The sequence below is a fragment of the Manacus vitellinus genome, unplaced genomic scaffold (assembly GCF_001715985.3).
Source record: "Manacus vitellinus isolate BGI_N305 unplaced genomic scaffold, ASM171598v3 scaffold_7_pilon, whole genome shotgun sequence".
NCBI lineage: Eukaryota > Metazoa > Chordata > Aves > Passeriformes > Pipridae > Manacus > Manacus vitellinus.
In genome coordinates, this window is record NW_021940813.1 from 6,624,198 (window position 1) to 6,642,842 (window position 18,645).

Sequence of the window (18,645 nt, forward strand, 5' to 3'; positions counted from 1 at the left end):
GACGCTCTTATTCTAGTGATGGTGCTACTGAAATGTGGGTAGTCACATATTCTGTCAACAAAGGGAAAAATGTGGAAGTTTAAATTGCTTTTGGAGTAGGGAGAGTTTTTTGGTTTTGTTTTCTTTGTTTAATTAAGTTGGTGCTTGTCAGAGCTGAGTTGCAGTAGGTGGCTTTATACTTTTAAGTTGACTTGGAATCTGCTGTCTGCTACAATACTAAGAAAAGATTGATAAGAATCCTGTCACTGACTTACTAAGGCTTACTACTTCTCTTATTGGTGTGTCTAAGAGGGTTCAAATTTTGCCGTCTGTAGTGAGTATAAAAAGAGATGCTGTGTATGCTCTACACAGGCACATGCAGCACGCAAACTCAACCAAGGTATTGAGGACATGATGTTGTCTAAAACTTTATTAATGAAACTTTTGTGTTTGAGTTCTGGAGTTTAAAAAAAAGAAAAATCTGTGTCTTACATTGAGAATCCTCCCTCTACACAAGATGTCATGATAATAACTCTAGCCTATCTGGACACATTAACTTGAAAATGCGCTACTGGATTATACAGTTGAGAAGCTGGATGAAATTTACCCTCTAAGATACTATTAATGATGACAGAGGTTTTTCAAGAGGATTAAGAAAATATTGTGATGTTCTTCAATGAATAATCGTAAATATTCATTTTCTTTGCCAGTGGAGCCCTGAGTGGTTAGAAGAAAGTATGTTCCTGTATATAAAATTTTATATCACCAAACAAGTAATGATTGCGTGAAGATACTGTGCTGCTCTGAGCAGCACAGGTGTGGTTAGAACTTTAAACCAAATCCCTATGAAAACATTTGAGGGGGAGGAAATCCCTTGGATAGCATTCTTTCCTTTCCTTGTCCTAAAAGCCTTTGTCACTAAATAATCTTTTTACACTCTAGTTTCTGTAGTATTTGTGCAATGCATCCTTGCCAAGCTTTTTAAGTCATAAAGATAGCTCTGTGGTTACTACAGTGTTGGGTTTTTTTGCTAAATTTGCTGCATGGGCTTGTGCATCCTATGCCAAGCATTACATTTGGAGAGAATAAGGAATTGAAGAGTATCCATATGCTTGCAGAGTAAGATGTAGATGTAGAAGTGCAGTGGGTTGACCCCAGTCAGCAACTGAGCAGCCACACAGCCACTTGTTTGCTTCTCCCCCTGTTGCCTTTAGAACAGGGAAGAGAACAGGGGAAGGGAAGGCAAGAAAACTCCTGAGTCAAAATAGACTGTTTCAATAAATAAATGAAAGAAGAACAGGTAAAGAAGTGGTGCAAAGGCAGTAACTGATGCCTGGCCAGTCTTCAACTAGTAGACACCTTCCAAGACAAACACCCCCCACCCCACTCCCTTCCTTTACCCAGATATTTATTGCTGTTCAAGTTATATGGTATGGTTTGGGCCATCTGTCCTAGCTGTGTCCCCTTTGAGCTCTTTGACCATCACTATACTACTCACTTGGGCAAAGAAGAGTGGAGGGAAAAAGAGGTCTTGATCGTGTGTAAGCACACTTCAGCAATAGCCAGACAAATGGTTTGCTCTGGACACTCTTTTAACCATAAATCTAAAATATAGCATTGTATGGACTGCTATGAAGAATGTTAACTCACTATCCCTAGTAAAAGCAGGATGGCAAAAGTTATGCACACATAATCTGTATTGTGAATGCCTGTGTTTTAGTACACAAACCAATCTATGAGATAACAGACTTAATGCATCCAGGAGTAAAAACAGAGATTACTACCAAAGTTTCCTTTCCCTTCCTTGTAATGTCCCCAGCTAAATTTAGTATTTTGAAGTTATTCTGTATGTGGGAAGGAGAAAACTCTAATATTTACGAACCTCTGCACGGAGAAGCAAAATAACTTGGAGTAACTTAATTGTTACTATATAAATCACTCCCCCCTCAGAAAAAAATTGGACAGCAAAGGTACAGAGCTGGGGAATTATTACTACATAAATGGCATTTTTCCTTTACTCTCTTGACATTATTACAGTATGATTTAGTGAATGTTTTTGCCATTTATTATAGGCTAGGAGACTATTTAAAATTAAATTTAAAAATTAATAAAAATGTAAGTAAATCTGTCATAACTAATTGCAACATTTTAATTTGTGCAAATAGCCAACTTGATTTATCTGCAGTTGAAATTATACTTTTAAATGTTTTCTGATTTAGAACACTGTAACAAAATCACAAATAGCATAGTTACTTTGCTTCTATGTAATTTTATGTATATTAATTACAAAATATTTAATTAAATTTTTTTCAAAGTGCCTGATAACAAATTGTGGTCTCCTAATGGATAACTTTCAAATGAAGGGCCAAAGATCATGGTCTGTTAATGTTATTTATACTGCAAACAGTGCAACTGATAATACAAGGTCCCAGATTGTATATCTGAGCTATAATTCAGTTTGGTTTGTTCTGTCTTTTCCTACAAGAGCATGTAAATTGTGCTCTAGTGCTTTTGCACCACTCAGCTAAAACCCGTGATTGGACTACAGGTTTACACTCCTCTGAAAAGTGTAAGATGGTAAGCAAAGTGGCATGTGCAGCTATGCTGCATGTGTTCATAAGTCACATTAGTCCTTGGAATGACTGATTAAGGAATCACAAGCACAGTGTTCTCTTCCAATCTATTGGAGGTCTGGAGCACAGGTCTGGTGAGGAGCAGCTGAGGCACCTGGGGTTGTTTAGCATGGAGAAAAAAGGCTTTGGGGGAGACCTTGTCTCTGTCTACAGCTACCTGAAAGGAGGTTGTAGCAAAGTGGGTATCATTCAGATCTCCCAGGTAACTAGCAATAGGACAGGAGGAAATGGCCTCAAGTTGTGCCAGGGAGGTTTAGTCTGGATATTAGGAAAAAACGTCTTCACTGCAGGTGTCATCGAGAATTGGAAAAGACTGCCCAGAGAAGTGAAGTATTTAAAAGATGTGTAGATGTAGTACTTATTGACCTGGATTAGTGGTGGACTTGGCAGTGCTGGGGTAATGGTTGACCTCTGTTCTTAAAGGTGCTTCCCAACCCAAATGTTTCTATGATTCTATGATTTTTTTTTAACCTGTAGACTGACTTCAAACTTAACAGAGAGGTGGTAATCTCAGAAGTGATCACATTCTTAGAACTATCAAAAGAAGCAAAAAGCTGGTGGCTGGGGAAAGGGGGAAGGCTCCAAAATGGCCTCAGCAGTTCTGTCCTGCTTGCCACAAGCCAGTCCCAGTGTGCATGACCACAGCACATGATCTTTCTCACACAGGAACTACCTGGGACTAGAATAAGGAGCAAACCCACTGTGGATATTTAAGCAGTGACAGGAACAGAATGCTATGGGTCAACACAGGTGATTTGGGGGAGTGAGGCTGTTGGGACTTGATGGAATATAAGAAACGTAGTTAATATGATTGTGGTGGGCATGGATGAGAATAGGGTGCAATCCCGTTAGAAGCCAAGCTTCATTAGTTCCATTGCCAATCAAACAAGATCTTTGATTATGAAAATAAAAAAGCAGTAGCTGATGCTGATGGATAGCCTTAGAAATACATAAATAAATCTAAGACTGAAAAATAAGAAACTTACTCTTATTTTTGCTTTAGACCAGACCTGTTTGATTGGAATGCTGTTGCTTCTCAGCCGTCACCTGTACAACGATTAGAACATGCATTCAACATAGCCCGGCAACACCTGGGCATAGAGAAACTCCTTGATCCTGAAGGTAAGTAGAAATTACGAGGTTTTTTCCTCTAAGTGGAAAATAAGTTTTTCCATGTGTTTGATACTAAAATTAATTTGATTTTTTTTTTTGCATGAGAATGTAATATTTTGCAAGATAAGTTATACACTAAACCAAAATTTTTTATCTTTTAATGTTATCTTTTTGCTCTATTGAAATAACATTAAATTGCCTGTATGTACATCCTCTAAAGCAACTTTATTTCAGCTTTGGGACCAGATTTCTAATGTGCATGCACTGAATTGAAAGCATCTCAATAAGTTGTTGATTCCTGTTTCAAAGATTTAGAGCATCTGCAGCTTTTATATCTTCTCGAAAGATCTTAATTTTAAATTATGTTGTAATATATATCCATAATGTGAATTCAAACTCCAGATATTCGTATATTTTAAGTATGACTTATACATCTCTGTGTATTGAAATTTTATCAGGATGACATCTCATATCACTATTGTTTAATCTCACATGTCATGGAATTGCCTATTTTACCTTAACTCTATCTTTTATATGTCCTTGTGCAGTCATGTTTGAAAGGTTCCTTGTTTTTCACATGATATTTTTGATTTTGTCTATTTCTATATATTCTCTGCCATACTTCCTGTACTGCTGACAGCCTAAGTAATTTTCCCTCAGAGGAAATTTCTAAAAAATATTTTACTTTAAGGCAATGGGAACAGCTATTGTATTTCCTTTTTATAAATGCTTTTGTGTATATAAGTATATATAAAAATACTCTTTTTCCCCATACTGTGATCCATTTGCTGTATTTTCATAGAATTTCCTATTAAGCCACTAAAAATGCAGTTTTTTGTATGTTTGTCCTGTTCTCAGTGGCTCACCTCATGAGTTTTTGATGGGAAGAACTAGAATTCAACAAAAAGTAAAAATGAATGTAAAACAGAGCATTTAGTCTCTTAATATAACTTGCACCAGGAATGTGTGGGGTGTCTGTATCTGGCCCTGTGGAAGAAAAACCCAGTAAAACCAGTACACCATTGCTTGTTAGTACACTGTCTTTCTTCTCTAGCACTGCATTTTTGTGACCCATTGGAGGAAGAACAGGCTTTCTGCATGCTAAAGCATGAAATAACAGTGGGAGATTGAGCTCTGTTTGGATGCAGGAGCTGAATGTATGTTAAGTTTGCTGATGACTCCAGTCTAGGAGGAGCTCTGAACTCCCCTGAGGGTAGAGAGGTCATATGGAAAGATCCAGACTAGAGAGGGGGGTATGAAATTTAACAAGAGAAAGTCCTTGATTCTTTACCTGGGACAGGGTAATCATATAGGTGCAAACTGAGGGAAGAAAATCTCAAGAGCAGCAGTATAGAAAGAGATCTTGGGGTTGGGTTGAAGGCAAGTTGGACATAAGTGTGCCCTGGCAGCCAGAAGAGCCAACCATGTCCTGGGATTGCATCAAGCATTTTGTTGTCCCATTCAGTTCTGTGCTGGTGCAGGTTCTGTGATTAGGAGGAGGTTCACACAGTGGGTGTTCAGACACTGGAACAGACTCCCCAGTGCCACTTGGTCATGGCACCAAGCCTGCCACAGTTCAAGGAGTGTCTGGACAACGCCCTTAGTCACATGGTTTAGTTTTAGGTAGTCCTGCAAGGAACAGGGAATTGGGCTCAGTGATCTTTTTGGGTCCCTTCCAACTCAACGTATTCTATGGTCTTTTTGACTGAATCTTGTCAGTGAGTGAAATGTGAGCAGGTTCAAATGTCTATCTGGTGTTTGTTACCACAGTGTATGAAAGATAACAAGAGGAAAACGTAAGATTAGGCGTGGAAAATTGGTGGATGTCAGCAGGCAGAATTCAAAGGAAAAATATGTTTGTAAATTGAACTTTTTAGGCTGAAGTATGCCTGCATGATTCACAGTGACCTTCTGTGTAAGACATTTATGATTATTCAGCTAAGGTATTTTAAATCTTGATAATAATCTCTCTGATCCTTTCAAAGAATAAATAGTTATTGTGGGTTGCTCAAAACTAGTATTTGTTGCAAAATATTAGTTGCCAAAGCCAGGTAATTTTAATACTGATTTCTCTTCAGATTTGAATGGCAAAACCAGTTTGTGGGTAAACTTCTATTGCAGTAATCTTATTTTTTTAATGTTAATTTCTTTTCCCTTTTTAAAAAATAAAAAAAACAATTACTCTTGATACAACTAAGAAAAATTTCAGACTGATTTTTTCACACTTTTCTGCTGCCTGTTGTGGTTTTCTGGATGTAAATTTCAGAAGATATACTGAAAGGTATTATGTTGATTGTTGTGTATCTGCTTTTTCAGAAGCATCTTTTTAAATTTCACTAAGCAAGGAATAGGACAAGCAAACAACAACGTGTTGTGGTCAGCAACACATTGTAGTTACATGCTATTGGCTGTATAATGGCTTTTACCCTTTACTTTGGGAATGATCTCTCAGAAACTGAATCTGGGAATACATCTGAGCTGTTCTCTTTCCCCTTACAACAAGTAGTGGGGTAGCAGCAGCAGCGTAAGTGTCTCTGTGCTTCCTTGTAGCAACAAACATCTGATTCTTGATTTAATGAACTTGTCCCTGCTGTCATTTTGCTGGGTCTTGTGCTTGTTTGTGCTAGCCCGATAATAAATGGACTGTGAAGTTATATAATGGTATTTCTGCTGTCCTTTTCAGGTAAAGTAATTATCCAGTTTCTTATACTTTGTGTAGCCTGATAAAAAAACCCTCATTTAATCTGTCCCAGTCACATTTTCTGTATTTTTCCTTAATTTGCACTGATGACATGAGTTTTTGGCACAATTATTAAGTGATAATGAGACTCAGACAGTTTTCCATAACTTTTTTGTTTGATCTTGACTTCCTATACTTCTGTATCTCAAGAGTAATGGATTCTACCATATTGGAGCACAGAGAAGAGGGGAAAAAACTGTCAGCACTATAATTCTTGAAGTTGTTAACCGTGTCTGTACCCAGTAGTTCTATACAGTGATAATGCTGTTTTTCAGTTCACTTTACTACCCTTGCTGATATGGCTTATGTCAAGGGAGTACGAGAAGTTGGGTTTTTTCCTATTGTACCCTAAAATTTAGAAATGTTTTGCCTTGTACGGTGCCAGCATGGGGGAAAAAGATATTTTTTTTAAGGGCAGGAGGGAGACAAGTCACAGGGGCTATGTTCGATATCATGCTGCTGAGAAAAGTCAAGGAAAAATACTGGCTCAAGCTCAGAAATCGTTATTTCAGTTTCACAAAAACTTTATAATGGTTAGAAAATAAAATGGAAAAGGATTGTTTTCTAAAGGCTCCTTTTGGTTCTCAAAACCAGGAATGCTTTTGATTAAATAAGAGAGAAGTCTACAGGATTCACATTAATAAGTACAGCAAAAAGTATGTTTGCTTTACTGTTTGTCAGTACAAATTACATCTCTAATGCTGACATATCATCATGCCATATCATGTACTTTGTCTTCAGCTGTTAGCACAGCTATGAAATGCAGAACAAGGGAAGGGCTGTGGAAATACCTTCAAAACTGACAGTAAAATATATAAATTTTTATATGAATGACATTGTAATACGTATAGGTTTTCCAAATGGTTGCTAGCTTGATCTATATTCCTGTTGTAATATTTTACTCTACAATTTCTTTTTAGAAATATTTGCCCCAAAAAATTAAAATGCATTTCTTCTTTAGCTACTGATGAGGTGAAAGTCCTGCCTTTTCTTTGCAGTCTTAAGCAAATACGAATAGTCAGCAAAAATGATAAATTCACTAGACTCCATCTAAACCCACTTTATCTTTTGTGTTTATTAATAGATTTATTACTACCTCTTTGACCTGTGAGCAATTGAATTACCAAGAGATGACTCAACAATCAGTAGCTTTTACAGATTTCCATGGAAATAAATGACTTGAAGGGTACTGTATTAAGAGACTCAAGGACAAAATAGGCCCTTCCACTTATGAGTGGGAAAATTTAAAATAACTGTGATTTAATTTGGAGCGGGGCACATATGCTACAAAAGAAATTATAAGATTTTCTATGACAATGGGTTTGCAGCTTATAATATAAATTGAAGTACTGAACTTGAATTGTAAAGAGTTCTGTAGTAACTTTGCATAGCAGCTGCTATTGTTAACAATTCAGCAGTGGTTAGGTATAAGGATTAGTATCCAGAAGGTCTGAAAGTATTTAGAAATGAAGATAGACTTTTCTACCTCTGTTTTGACTAGGTAAGGAGTTCTGCCTATACTCTAAGGGACTCCAGACCTCTCTTATCATTGATAGCATTAGGTCCTTGTTTTAATAAAACCCAGAGCACACAGCTATGGAAAACACTTTAGAGCTGACAGTACGCTACTGAGTAATCTGCACACTGTAAAATGTATGTGGCTCAGTGTATTTCTCAGCTGAAATGTGTTAACGAATCTTTAACACAGCAAATGCTTTTTCTGTTTGTCCTGTTATTGCTCTGTTTTGTGTGTTCTGTCAGTAAGAATGACCTCACCATAAGTGTCACATAAAGGCACATATGCCGTCTTTTGAACTTCCAGTAATATTTCTCTGTTGAAAGCAAGGAAAACACAAGGACTCTTGCAAAGAGCCATGTGTTAAGAAAACACATGTAAACAAAATTTGTTAGCCAGAAGTTCAGTTTTTTTCTGCTCTACAAATATATTGCGATCACATAAGGCAATAGTTATTAACTATTGTCATGCATCAAAGTGAAATGGGAAAATAACCCTTTCTCTAGGACTTTATGACAAAGAGATTTGTTTCTATACATATAAATAAAAAAGATTTAAATTTTTTTCTTCTCTGTTAAGGTAGGGAAAACCACTGATTTTTGTGATTGCTTGAAATTATGGAGAGCTAAGACTCAAGAAATACACAGGAGTTTTGGAGATTGTGTAGATTATATCAACACAAGTAAAAGTATTAGAAGGAAGAGGCAACACAAGTAAAAGTATTAGAAGGAAGAGGATTTACTTAACCTTTCATCTGGGATATAATGGCTTTCCACAGGATTTATCTTACCAATTTGTCTATCCTTGCACATTTTTTATATATCATACATCATCTGTACAATATATATAAATACTACAACTAAATACACAATCCAGCAAGGATAAACTAACAAATTAAGAAAACAAGCTCTTGATATAGCACGAATTTGGATGCTGAGTGCTTGTCTTATTACTCTTTTAATGTCTGACTGAATACTTCTGTAATGTCATAGTAACACAAATAGCATAAAACTAAATGAAGTGTGTGTGTTTTTCCATAGGACCAAAAAAAAGAAAACTACATTAAAACACATGAAAAATCTAACAGCACTGATACTTGTAAAATGTTTTATGATTAAAAGTAAGGGTTGTATTAGTATAATGAACAGGTATCCTCATAGTTACAGATAGAAGTCATATTCATCTTGGATTTTTAGTGATGGTGTAATTCAGGCATACGACTATACATTTCCTTAAAACTATGTCGTAGTTTATAGCAATGCTGTTATTAAAATTGGTAAGCTTCAGTGACCACAGCTACTGTTCTTCATACGATGCTGAGAGCATAATGAATGAAGGTACTGTAAAAACTTCAGTCATTTCTCACCTAAATGTTCTGTCCAGCTCCTTCCAAGGTGAGAAGGAGCAGAGTAAATCTCTGCTGCTGAGCTACAGCAGGAATTGGAGTGGAAGGGAGAGATGGGCAGCAATATCAGTCTGCAGATTAGACCCGGTGGTGAAAACTGGGTGTTGCAGGTACTGCAGAGAACACAGGTGTTTGCACTGTGACCCTACTTTTGGCAAAGTTTTCTTTTAAATTTTCAGATTTAGGACACTTTACTACCTCATACCCCCAGGCACACACACATCAAAAAGAGTGATATTCTAAATACTCCTGGTCCTGCTTAAGCAGACCATTTCTCTCTTTGGTGCATGGTCTTCTGGTTACCTGTGGTTTTACAGTTCTCTACCTTGCTTTGCTGGTTTTGGTTTTTTGTTTGGGTTTTTTTGGGTCATTCATTGGTTGGGTTTTCTTTGGGGAGTTTATTTTTATTTTTTACAATTCCGAAGTTCTTTATAATTTTTTTGGGTCTGTGTTAGTATTTTGCAATCACAGTGCTTCAGAACACTCTGGCAAATTGCAATAATTAGTTTACTCTGGCAAATAACCACATAGGTTTCCTTGCCACTATATCACAATGCGTGTAGTTTTCTGTCTGTCACTACTAATACTGTTTTATCATTATTTTTTTCCTAAATAAATCTCTTCTGTAAGAGTGTTAAAATATTAATCCAGCTTCAATTTTGTGTTATTTCTTTGCCAAATTTCTTATGTAAATAGATTGTGTCTTCTGCTGGGACTTGATATGTCCGTAATCCATGCTTTAGGCTAAAATTGTGGAGTTTTTAACTCTGTATTTTAGTGAATGAAGTCCTTTGGAACTGTGTATATAATTCTTAGTTGCTCAAAATAATCACTGATGGAAAACAACTGAGAAGAGACCAATTATACGCAGAATTATATTGTTTGATGCATCAGGACAGAGAATGAAATAAGTATATCCAAGTCTTATAACCACAAAGGAAGAAGAAGGTTTGTTTAGGTGAATGTTCAGCACATAGTCTGAGAAGTTTCTGAGAATGCATAGCAATGCATATATCTTCTCTGGATATTTTGTCTCACGATAATTTAAAAAGATGTAAAAACATTGTATTTGCTCAACCAACAAAAGTTCTATTACATTTTAAATAAACTTCAATTGAAGTAAGGAGATTTATCTGTTAGAACAGGTTTTACTCTAGTTATTGTAAATCAAGTGTGATTCTTCAAACTAAGAATAGGCCCAGATCAAAACATGCTGCTTTGATCTTAGAATCCCAGTTCCTACAAAAACATTCCGTGATCTGTACCTTCAGCACTGTAATACATGTACAAATACATGTATAATTAGAAAAAGGCTTTTTGAAAATAGAGATGGTTCATGTAAGGAGTTATGGAGTATCGAAGATGTCACTCAGAGGTTAACACTCTATGAAAGTAGATGAGGACTTTGGCTTAAAATTAAATCCCCCTATTTGTATCTTAATATTCTTCAATTTTTTTTTTGATAACTGAAAGAATTTACTCTATTTAGAATATAGCCCATATTGCACTGTGAAGATACTGTTATCTGCCTGTCTGTTATTGATCTGAAAAGTTCCTAAAAAGATTACCTAATCTGAAAGAAGAACTCATACAGATATCTTGAGACTGCTGAACTTTTGATTTTGTCACAAATGGAAGGGTGATTAGTTCCTGCTAGGAATGAATAATGTTAATTGGTGATGTTTCAAATCTCTGGATTTGAAATAGGAGATACTTCCTTTGAGGCAGGCTATTCCCACTACCCCTCTAAATACAACAGAGCACAATTTTTGCCAAACAAGGAAATATAAATGAAATGAAAGATTAACCAGCTCCTAAAACCTGGTAATAGGTCAGAAGTTTGAGGCAAGTCAGCTGACATGTCAGGCCTTGTACTGGGAACAAAACATTAATTTAGGTACAGATATAATCTACTTAGCCTAAACATAAATGCCATATAAAGACAGTTGTTACATATTGGGATTGGAACTTTTGAGTGTTTTGGTTTTGTTACCACAATTTAAAAACAGTAAAGAAAAAAAAAAGGGAGGGAGGTGGTTTTCCAAATTTGCACGTTACCATTTAGGTCCTGTGCAGAGAGGGAGGTTGCACAGCCCCTCCTCTGTACAGTAAAGAAACATTTGTGGGTGCAGCAAATGCTAATAATCTGGTTTGTTTGTCATGCAAGGTCTTCTAAAAAGGAATAAGATTCTGTTCTTCCAGTGGCAGAAAAATAGAAAGCCCATAATTTCTAAAACACATTGATTCCTCTTTAGAGTCAAACTGCTTGTGTGTTTTCCAGTTGATGTTTGTTGTGTGTTTTTTTTCAATGCTAATGATTTTCATAGGCAGAAAAAGTCTCTTGTGCATTAGGAGAGCTTTATGAAATCTTAGTAAATCATTGAACCCCAAGTGGAAATGCTGGACTTTCTCCTCCTGGTGCTTGTTATCAGAAGGTCATTTGAAACATATTTGTTGACCAGGTGATGGAAGACACAGATTTGAGTTGAAGCCTCTAGAAAAGAAATGGAAGGAAGAAATTCATTGAAATCCTAATCTTTTGGGTAGAATGAATGTAATTGAATTTTAATCTCTAGACCAGAATTTGACATCTGAATTGGTTTCTTAGACTCTACAGTCATAGAAGATCCATATTTTTGAGTCATCTTAGGTGTATCTTTTGGCCTTGACTCTGAGCTATTTTGTGTGTATAAGTGCAACTTTGTGAGTTGTATCACAGCCTTTAAGCATGACTGTCCTGAGGTAAAAATTTTTAAAAAGACCGTAAGAGATGTAATTCTCTCTATAGTGATTTTCATCTTCAGTTGACATTCTTCCATAACAAGGCAGTGTATCTAAAGCCTAAATTAATTTCCTTATCACCTCAGTGTGTCTGTGTTAATCCAGCAGACAAGACATTCTGGGCACTGTAATGGCTTTCCTGTACTGAAATCTGATTAGAAAAAAAACACCTTGAGAGAGGAATTTTCTCTTTTCCATACAATAAGTATTATTTTCTACTGATTTCAAAGAGAACATGTGGTAATGCTTGAAATGATTGAATCTCGAAGTAGAAAAGAGAATCATCTATCCTCAGGCACTTCTTGCATTCTTAATATATTAAAATGAAAGTGTATGGAAAGCAGGACTACAGAAATTTGAAAGAGAAACTTCCTTAGTTTTTCTCAGTTATTTTCAAAATTTTTCTAGCTTTGAAGTTCACTTTTAAAAGAGGAAGAAACTGTATTATCATAATCTTCATAGAAGGTGGGGTTATTCATTTTCTGGTCTTTCTGGGGATAATTTGCTTTGCAAATAAGGAAAAAAAGCTGTTTCTAAATTGCTGTAAAACTCTAGTCTATTGTTGTGGATGATTTTCAGTGGCTTCACTGAAACAATGTAGCTTGAATAACCTTGATTCAGTCATAGATATTGAAGTTCAAAGGATTTATGTGAAGTTCTCAGGCATTCAAATGGCAAATAGCAGTCACTGATGGGGCACTTGCAAAAAAAAAAAAGGAAGAAAGAATAAATACATTAAAAAAATAAATGAGCAAGTATTTAGGGGATCTTACTTTTTCTGTTATCCTCTAACTTTTCTTTTTTTCTATCTATTAGTTTTTAAACTGATGGCTTAATGAACAGTGGCTTTCTTGGCAGTTACTTTTTGGAAGGTTGGTGTAAAGAAACAGACTGAAATGAACGTCGCAAGAGAATCTTGAAATAAAAATTAGAACATGCGTGTGTTTTTTGGTAGGTATAGGAAGTAATTGTTTTATGACACGATTACAGGGTAACTTCTGTCACAATTGCCAGCTGGAGTCCAACCAAGAGGGTGATATTTGTTGTTAGAGTAATCATGGATTTACTTCCAAAGAAGGTGTTTTGGAACTTAAATTTTTCCATTTTCTTTGTAGTTTGCTTCAATTTGTCAGGAGATTTTTCTTTTGTATAGCATCTTACAGGAAGTAGGTGGTAGATCATCTTCTGCTAGTTCTAATTGCTCTACTTGTCATTAAATTCACTGATACATTAGTTAGTGCACCAATATCAGTAGAAAAAGATATTGTTATGAATTAATGAGGTTTATACTCTCTGTGAACAGTATTTTTGAGATGTGACCTTTAGAGATTACTCTACCAAACAGCTGAAGGGGTCCATAAAAAATCAGCCCGAAATAAGGAGAAGCTGCCTGAGCCATAACTAAAGCAATCCTCTGAATGTGAGTGGAGGGGCAGAATTAAAGACAGGGGTTTTTTTAGTAACTCATGTTTTAAAAGGATACAGTGATCAGCAGAGACAAAATGGTGTGAATCAGTTGTAGTGCTTGAAATGAAGTGACTTGGGGGCAAATGGAGTGATGCTCCTGAAATTACTTCTTAGTCACCAAGAAGCAAGGGAATGGTATTGGACAAGGATAATGGCTCTCTGATATCTGTTATGGCTAGTTTTTGCCTTTCATGGAAATAGTACTTTTTCACATTCTGGAAACGTGCTTGACTGTGCTATACTATGACTTGGCTATGCTATGTTTTAAGGAAAACTTAAGTTTTCCTTAAATAAATAGGAAACTTTCAAGAATTTTCAAACAAGTTATAAATATTTAATATTTCTACTTCAATATTTTGAAATTATTAAGACTTCAGGATTGAAACCAATGATGTGTCTTAAAAGTCACTGAAATGTAATGGTGGCTTAAATAAAAATACCCGTATCGATGGGCAAAATGGAATATCATCAGTCATGTTGAATTTGAATACATTAAGGCCATAAAAAGTGGTTCTTGGTATTTTTTTATTCAAAGCCTACACGCAGCTCTGAACTTGATGAAAAATCACCTCTACTCTTGCATATTTGGTGAATGACTTCTCCAGGAATCACTGTCTAATGATGGATGAAAACCCATTCAAGTTTCTGCATTTCTCACTGTTGTAATACTTAAACAATTTAAATGAAAGGAATTTAAATCCCTCATTATTATGGTGTTGTTTTGCAATGACAGCCTCCCTGACTTTTGCACAACCGTGTAAATTATTACTCTGTCTTCAGAGCCGCCATAGAAAAGCAGCAGTCAGTGATCTGCCTCCCTGCATGGTTGTATAGCATTGTTCATGCTCAATGCAAGACAACTAAAGCTACAGGAGACTGTAATTTACTGCCCATTTTCTTAATTTTTCCAGCCAGAAATCATCATGGGTCTTTTCTGTTCTCTGTAGTCAGATTTCACGTGTAAATGCACACAGGTCATCTTGTGACAAGTAGCGTGGGGCCAGAGTATGTTCCTGGACATGCAGAAAAGCAGTCAGGGGAATAAAAGTTTTGCAAACAATGACTCAGTTCTGGAAGATAGGGGACTGAAAATATTTTTCAGGGCTAACATGCCCTTTTTAGTAGGGGTTCTATATGATAGAGAAAACACAAAAATACCACTTGCTGCTAACTTAATTCTCATAAAAATATTGTATTTTTTGTCAGTTTCAGAACTCACAGTCAATAAATCTGAGGTGTAAATTATTTTTTTTTAAAGAATAGCTTCTTTTCTAAATTTCTGCTTGTATTTTAATTTACCTGAACTGAGAGATCACTAAGCACTGACACTGACATCATATGGTCCTCCTTGCCTCACTGAAGGGGCTGGGTGTAACTTGTGGCAATAACAACGGAGAAGAGAAGTCTGGGACGAAAAAGGGAAGAACGGGAACAGGGGGAGGCAAGGCAAGGTGTTTGAAATGAAGTGAGCCTGGAAGAGAAGCTGGATCTGGCAAAGATATTTCTTGGGGAAACATGTTTTCCCCTAAGTATTTAGATGTCCTCTTTTGTTTCTCAATAATTAAATCAGTATTTAAATTTAGCTTTTGTTATGTGGCAATAAATGAACTCAAAAGCCCTAAGCTGAGACTGTTTTGCCTGCAACAGTAACTGGTGAGTGATTTCCCTGTCTCTATTTTAAACTGTAAGTTTTCTCACCCTGGTTCTTTCTGTTTTCCCTCCTTGTCCCATGGAGAGTGAGCAAGTTTATGGATGGGGCTTGTTTGCTAGCCACATCAACCCACAACCCTCAAACATATTAAATGGAACTAAACACAAATATAATCCAAATCAAAATAGATGTCAAGTGGTGCTCTGTCCTTGACTCTTCTTTTTTTGAACTCTTTCACCATTCAGATGATAATTAAAGATTTCCTTGGCCTCTGAAAGATATAACAATCTTGTCTTCCTCTATCCCTGAAGAAAATTGGCTTAGAGCTATGATGGCTACCAGTGCCTTAGCTATTTGTAATTGACAGTGGCTTCCTAAGGTCAAGAAATATAAACCCAGCATTGTTGCACCTGGGAATAAAATCAGAAATACATTTATACTTCATTTTTGTATAACCGTGGAGGTGTTTGCTTAGAGTTTACTTTCTCAATACGTGTATGACCTACAAGGTCATGATAGAATAAGATCTATATAAGTGAAATAAACTGAATATGATGAGGAAATGGTGGATGCGTGACCCTTGTTTACTCTCTTGATGTAACTTTTGTGCATTCTGTATTCCTGTGCTTCTCCTCTGTGACTACAAACACCAGTAGATTACCTGCAGGGGAATAATTGTCCTTTAGAACACATGTCTAAAGATTGATATTTATAAACTGATGTATTAGACATTCCTGCTTGTAAAGAGTGAAAGGTGATTGCTGACAGGAACAAACTTTTAGAAAGATATATAGGCTAGTGTAATTCCACAAATTGTAGTCTGAGTATATCTAAAAGTCTGTATAAAGCTCAGATGCACTGCTGCTCTATGGACTCCATAGTAACTGCGTAATCATTCCCTTGGTGTCACTAATTGATAGTGTTTTATCAACCAAGGGGGGGTTGCATGTTTATTAAAAAAAAGAATTCAGTTGTGAAATGAAAAGTAAAATTTAAGAGATTTTTTTTAAGGAGAAATCATGTGCAAAAGAAACACACAGCATTAGAATATTAATATACATTGAATTCTACTCAGTCATAAGTGTTTATCACATAGAAAATATCCAGGATGGCACAGCAGAATTCCATCATGCTTTTCCCAGCTTGCATGTGCTACTTCTAGCACTGTTTTTTGTCTGTAGCTTATTCTATGAATATTTTTCACTGTATGCATAAATGAATGTTATACTTTTTCTGCACTTAATATTCTATGCTTTTGATTATTTTTTTCTATAACTTAGCACTGCACTTGTCTTAAAACAGCTCCCAGGAATTAAATATTAGGAATGGAGAAAAGATAAGGAATATTCTAAATGTACCTATTGTGTGTTCTTATGTACTTTGGCATTCGTATTTAGAATTAATTCATAAAAACCATTTAAAATAAGTATTTGGCATGTTTAACCTCTGAAATTCAGATTGATCTCATCTCTTTTGACCTTCACTGTTATGTGAACTGTATATTTATGTAGGTGAAGCCTTATTGAACAATGGCTTTAGTTCAATGAGCTGAGACAAGTATTTCTTCTGCATTAGGAATGCACAATTTACCTTTTAACTTTAGGAAACACCAATCTTTCAAATAGTGCAAAGAACACTGGGGGTTTTTGCATGAGGGGCCTTTTATTTTTCTCTCTCTTGCACATGATGTGGCCAAATGCAAAGAGGTATTGTTCTAGTTTTCAAATTGCTAAACTGGAGCAGTCTTGGATGCTAAGTGGGGCTACAGGTGTAAAAAATATGTTGATGAAAATCTCATTGGCAGGTGTGAAGCTTTCTTTATTCTTTGTCAGTAATCTTTTCCATTTAAAATTGATAGATAAAACTTTTTTTCTTTTTTTTCAAAAAGTAATGCCGGGAGGCAGCAATTTTAATAAAATTGTAGATGGGTAATAAGAAGTACTAGTACTTACCCTAAAAAAAATATACTGAAATTAGAACCTCATGGAATTGCCTCTGGAAGTGTTTTTCTAGCAAAAGATCCTTCACGAGCTGAATCTATCCACAAAATTTATGCAGAAGAGTGTTGTTTTCCAAGGAGAACTGAGAAATACTCAATATCACATTTCCTTTCTTCAGTTCACTGTTAGCACTTTAAAGAGTTACAGTATGCTTCTGAAGTACATCAGCAACAAAAGGAAAACAAAAGGAATTGGTATTCCAGTGGTCAGTGAGGCAGGAGAGTAAAGGCTACAGGAAAGAATGAGATGATGCTGCTTTCGCCTCAGGTTTTACTGGCATGGTTTGCTCAACTCTCCCTGATGTCATGGCAGTCTGCAGGAGTTAAATATTACCTGCACTAGAAGATCAAGTCAGGGAATCATATAAGCTAAATGAATATGCAAAAGGCCATGGGACTAGGTGTAATGTCTCCAAGGCTGCTGAGGGTGTGGAGTGATATCACCGTGACACCAGACTCTAACACCTTCAAAAGGTCATGGCATTTGGGGGAAGTTCCCAATAACTGGAAAAACTGTCTTCAGAAAGGACAGGAAAGATGATCCAGGAAAACGCAGTCTTCTCTGGCTCTACTCTGTCATCAGGAAGATTATGGAGCCAGTCCTTCCAGAAATTCTGTCCAGCTACCTGAAGAATAAAAATATGATTGGAAGCAGCCAACGTTTTAGATAGGGCACACTATGCCTGGCCATCCTTCTCTGATCAAATGGATAGGAGTGGGGATAAGAAGAAATCAATGAATATTTTTCACCTTGATTCTAGCAAGACCTTTCACAGAACCCTCACAGCCAAAACCATGAGATGTGGGTAGAAAAATGGCTAGACTGGTCTCAAAAGGTTGTGATCAGTGGTACATGATCCAACAGGTGGCTAGTGTTCCTCGGGGGTGGATAGGGGGCCTGATAATGTGTTAATGTCTCAATGTCTGGGAGGAGCTACATTGCAGCAAGTCAGCAGATAATTCCAAACTGAACATGAGTCAGCAGGTCCCACTTAGAGCAGTGAAGTCTAAGTACATACTCAGCTGTAGGAGTGAGAATGTTGAGGGAAGTTATTCCTTACTTCTGTTTAGAACTTGATACCCATCCTAGAGTTTGTTCTAACTGGTCACTGTCTCAGGCTATTTCAGCATGGGAAACTGCACTGAATACAAATAACTTAGATTCTCAGCAGTTGCCTTGTTGTTTTTTCATGCTCCTGTTGTGCTGTCCTTTCATTCAGCAAAGCCTCTAGGAGGGATCGTGCTCTGGAGAACTTGAGGGAAGATTTATTACTAGTTCTCATATGTTTTGCTAGTTCCTTCTGGGCCAGTCTTTGTGTTTTTCACATTGAGCCTGTCAGAATTTATTATCCTTTCTGTTT

General features: G+C 36.4%; 1 protein-coding gene across 7 annotated transcripts in view; it reads left to right on the forward strand.

Annotated features, from left to right (window-relative positions):
• Positions 1 to 18,645, forward strand: part of DMD (dystrophin) — a 991,087-nt gene that overhangs the window by 211,817 nt on the left and 760,625 nt on the right. For all 7 annotated transcript variants that reach the window (XM_018084043.3, XM_018084032.3, XM_018084034.3 and 4 more), the window contains exon 7: positions 3,616 to 3,734. In XM_018084043.3, coding sequence (XP_017939532.3) covers positions 3,616 to 3,734 — 119 coding nt within the window. The remainder of the gene's footprint in view (positions 1 to 3,615; positions 3,735 to 18,645) is intronic.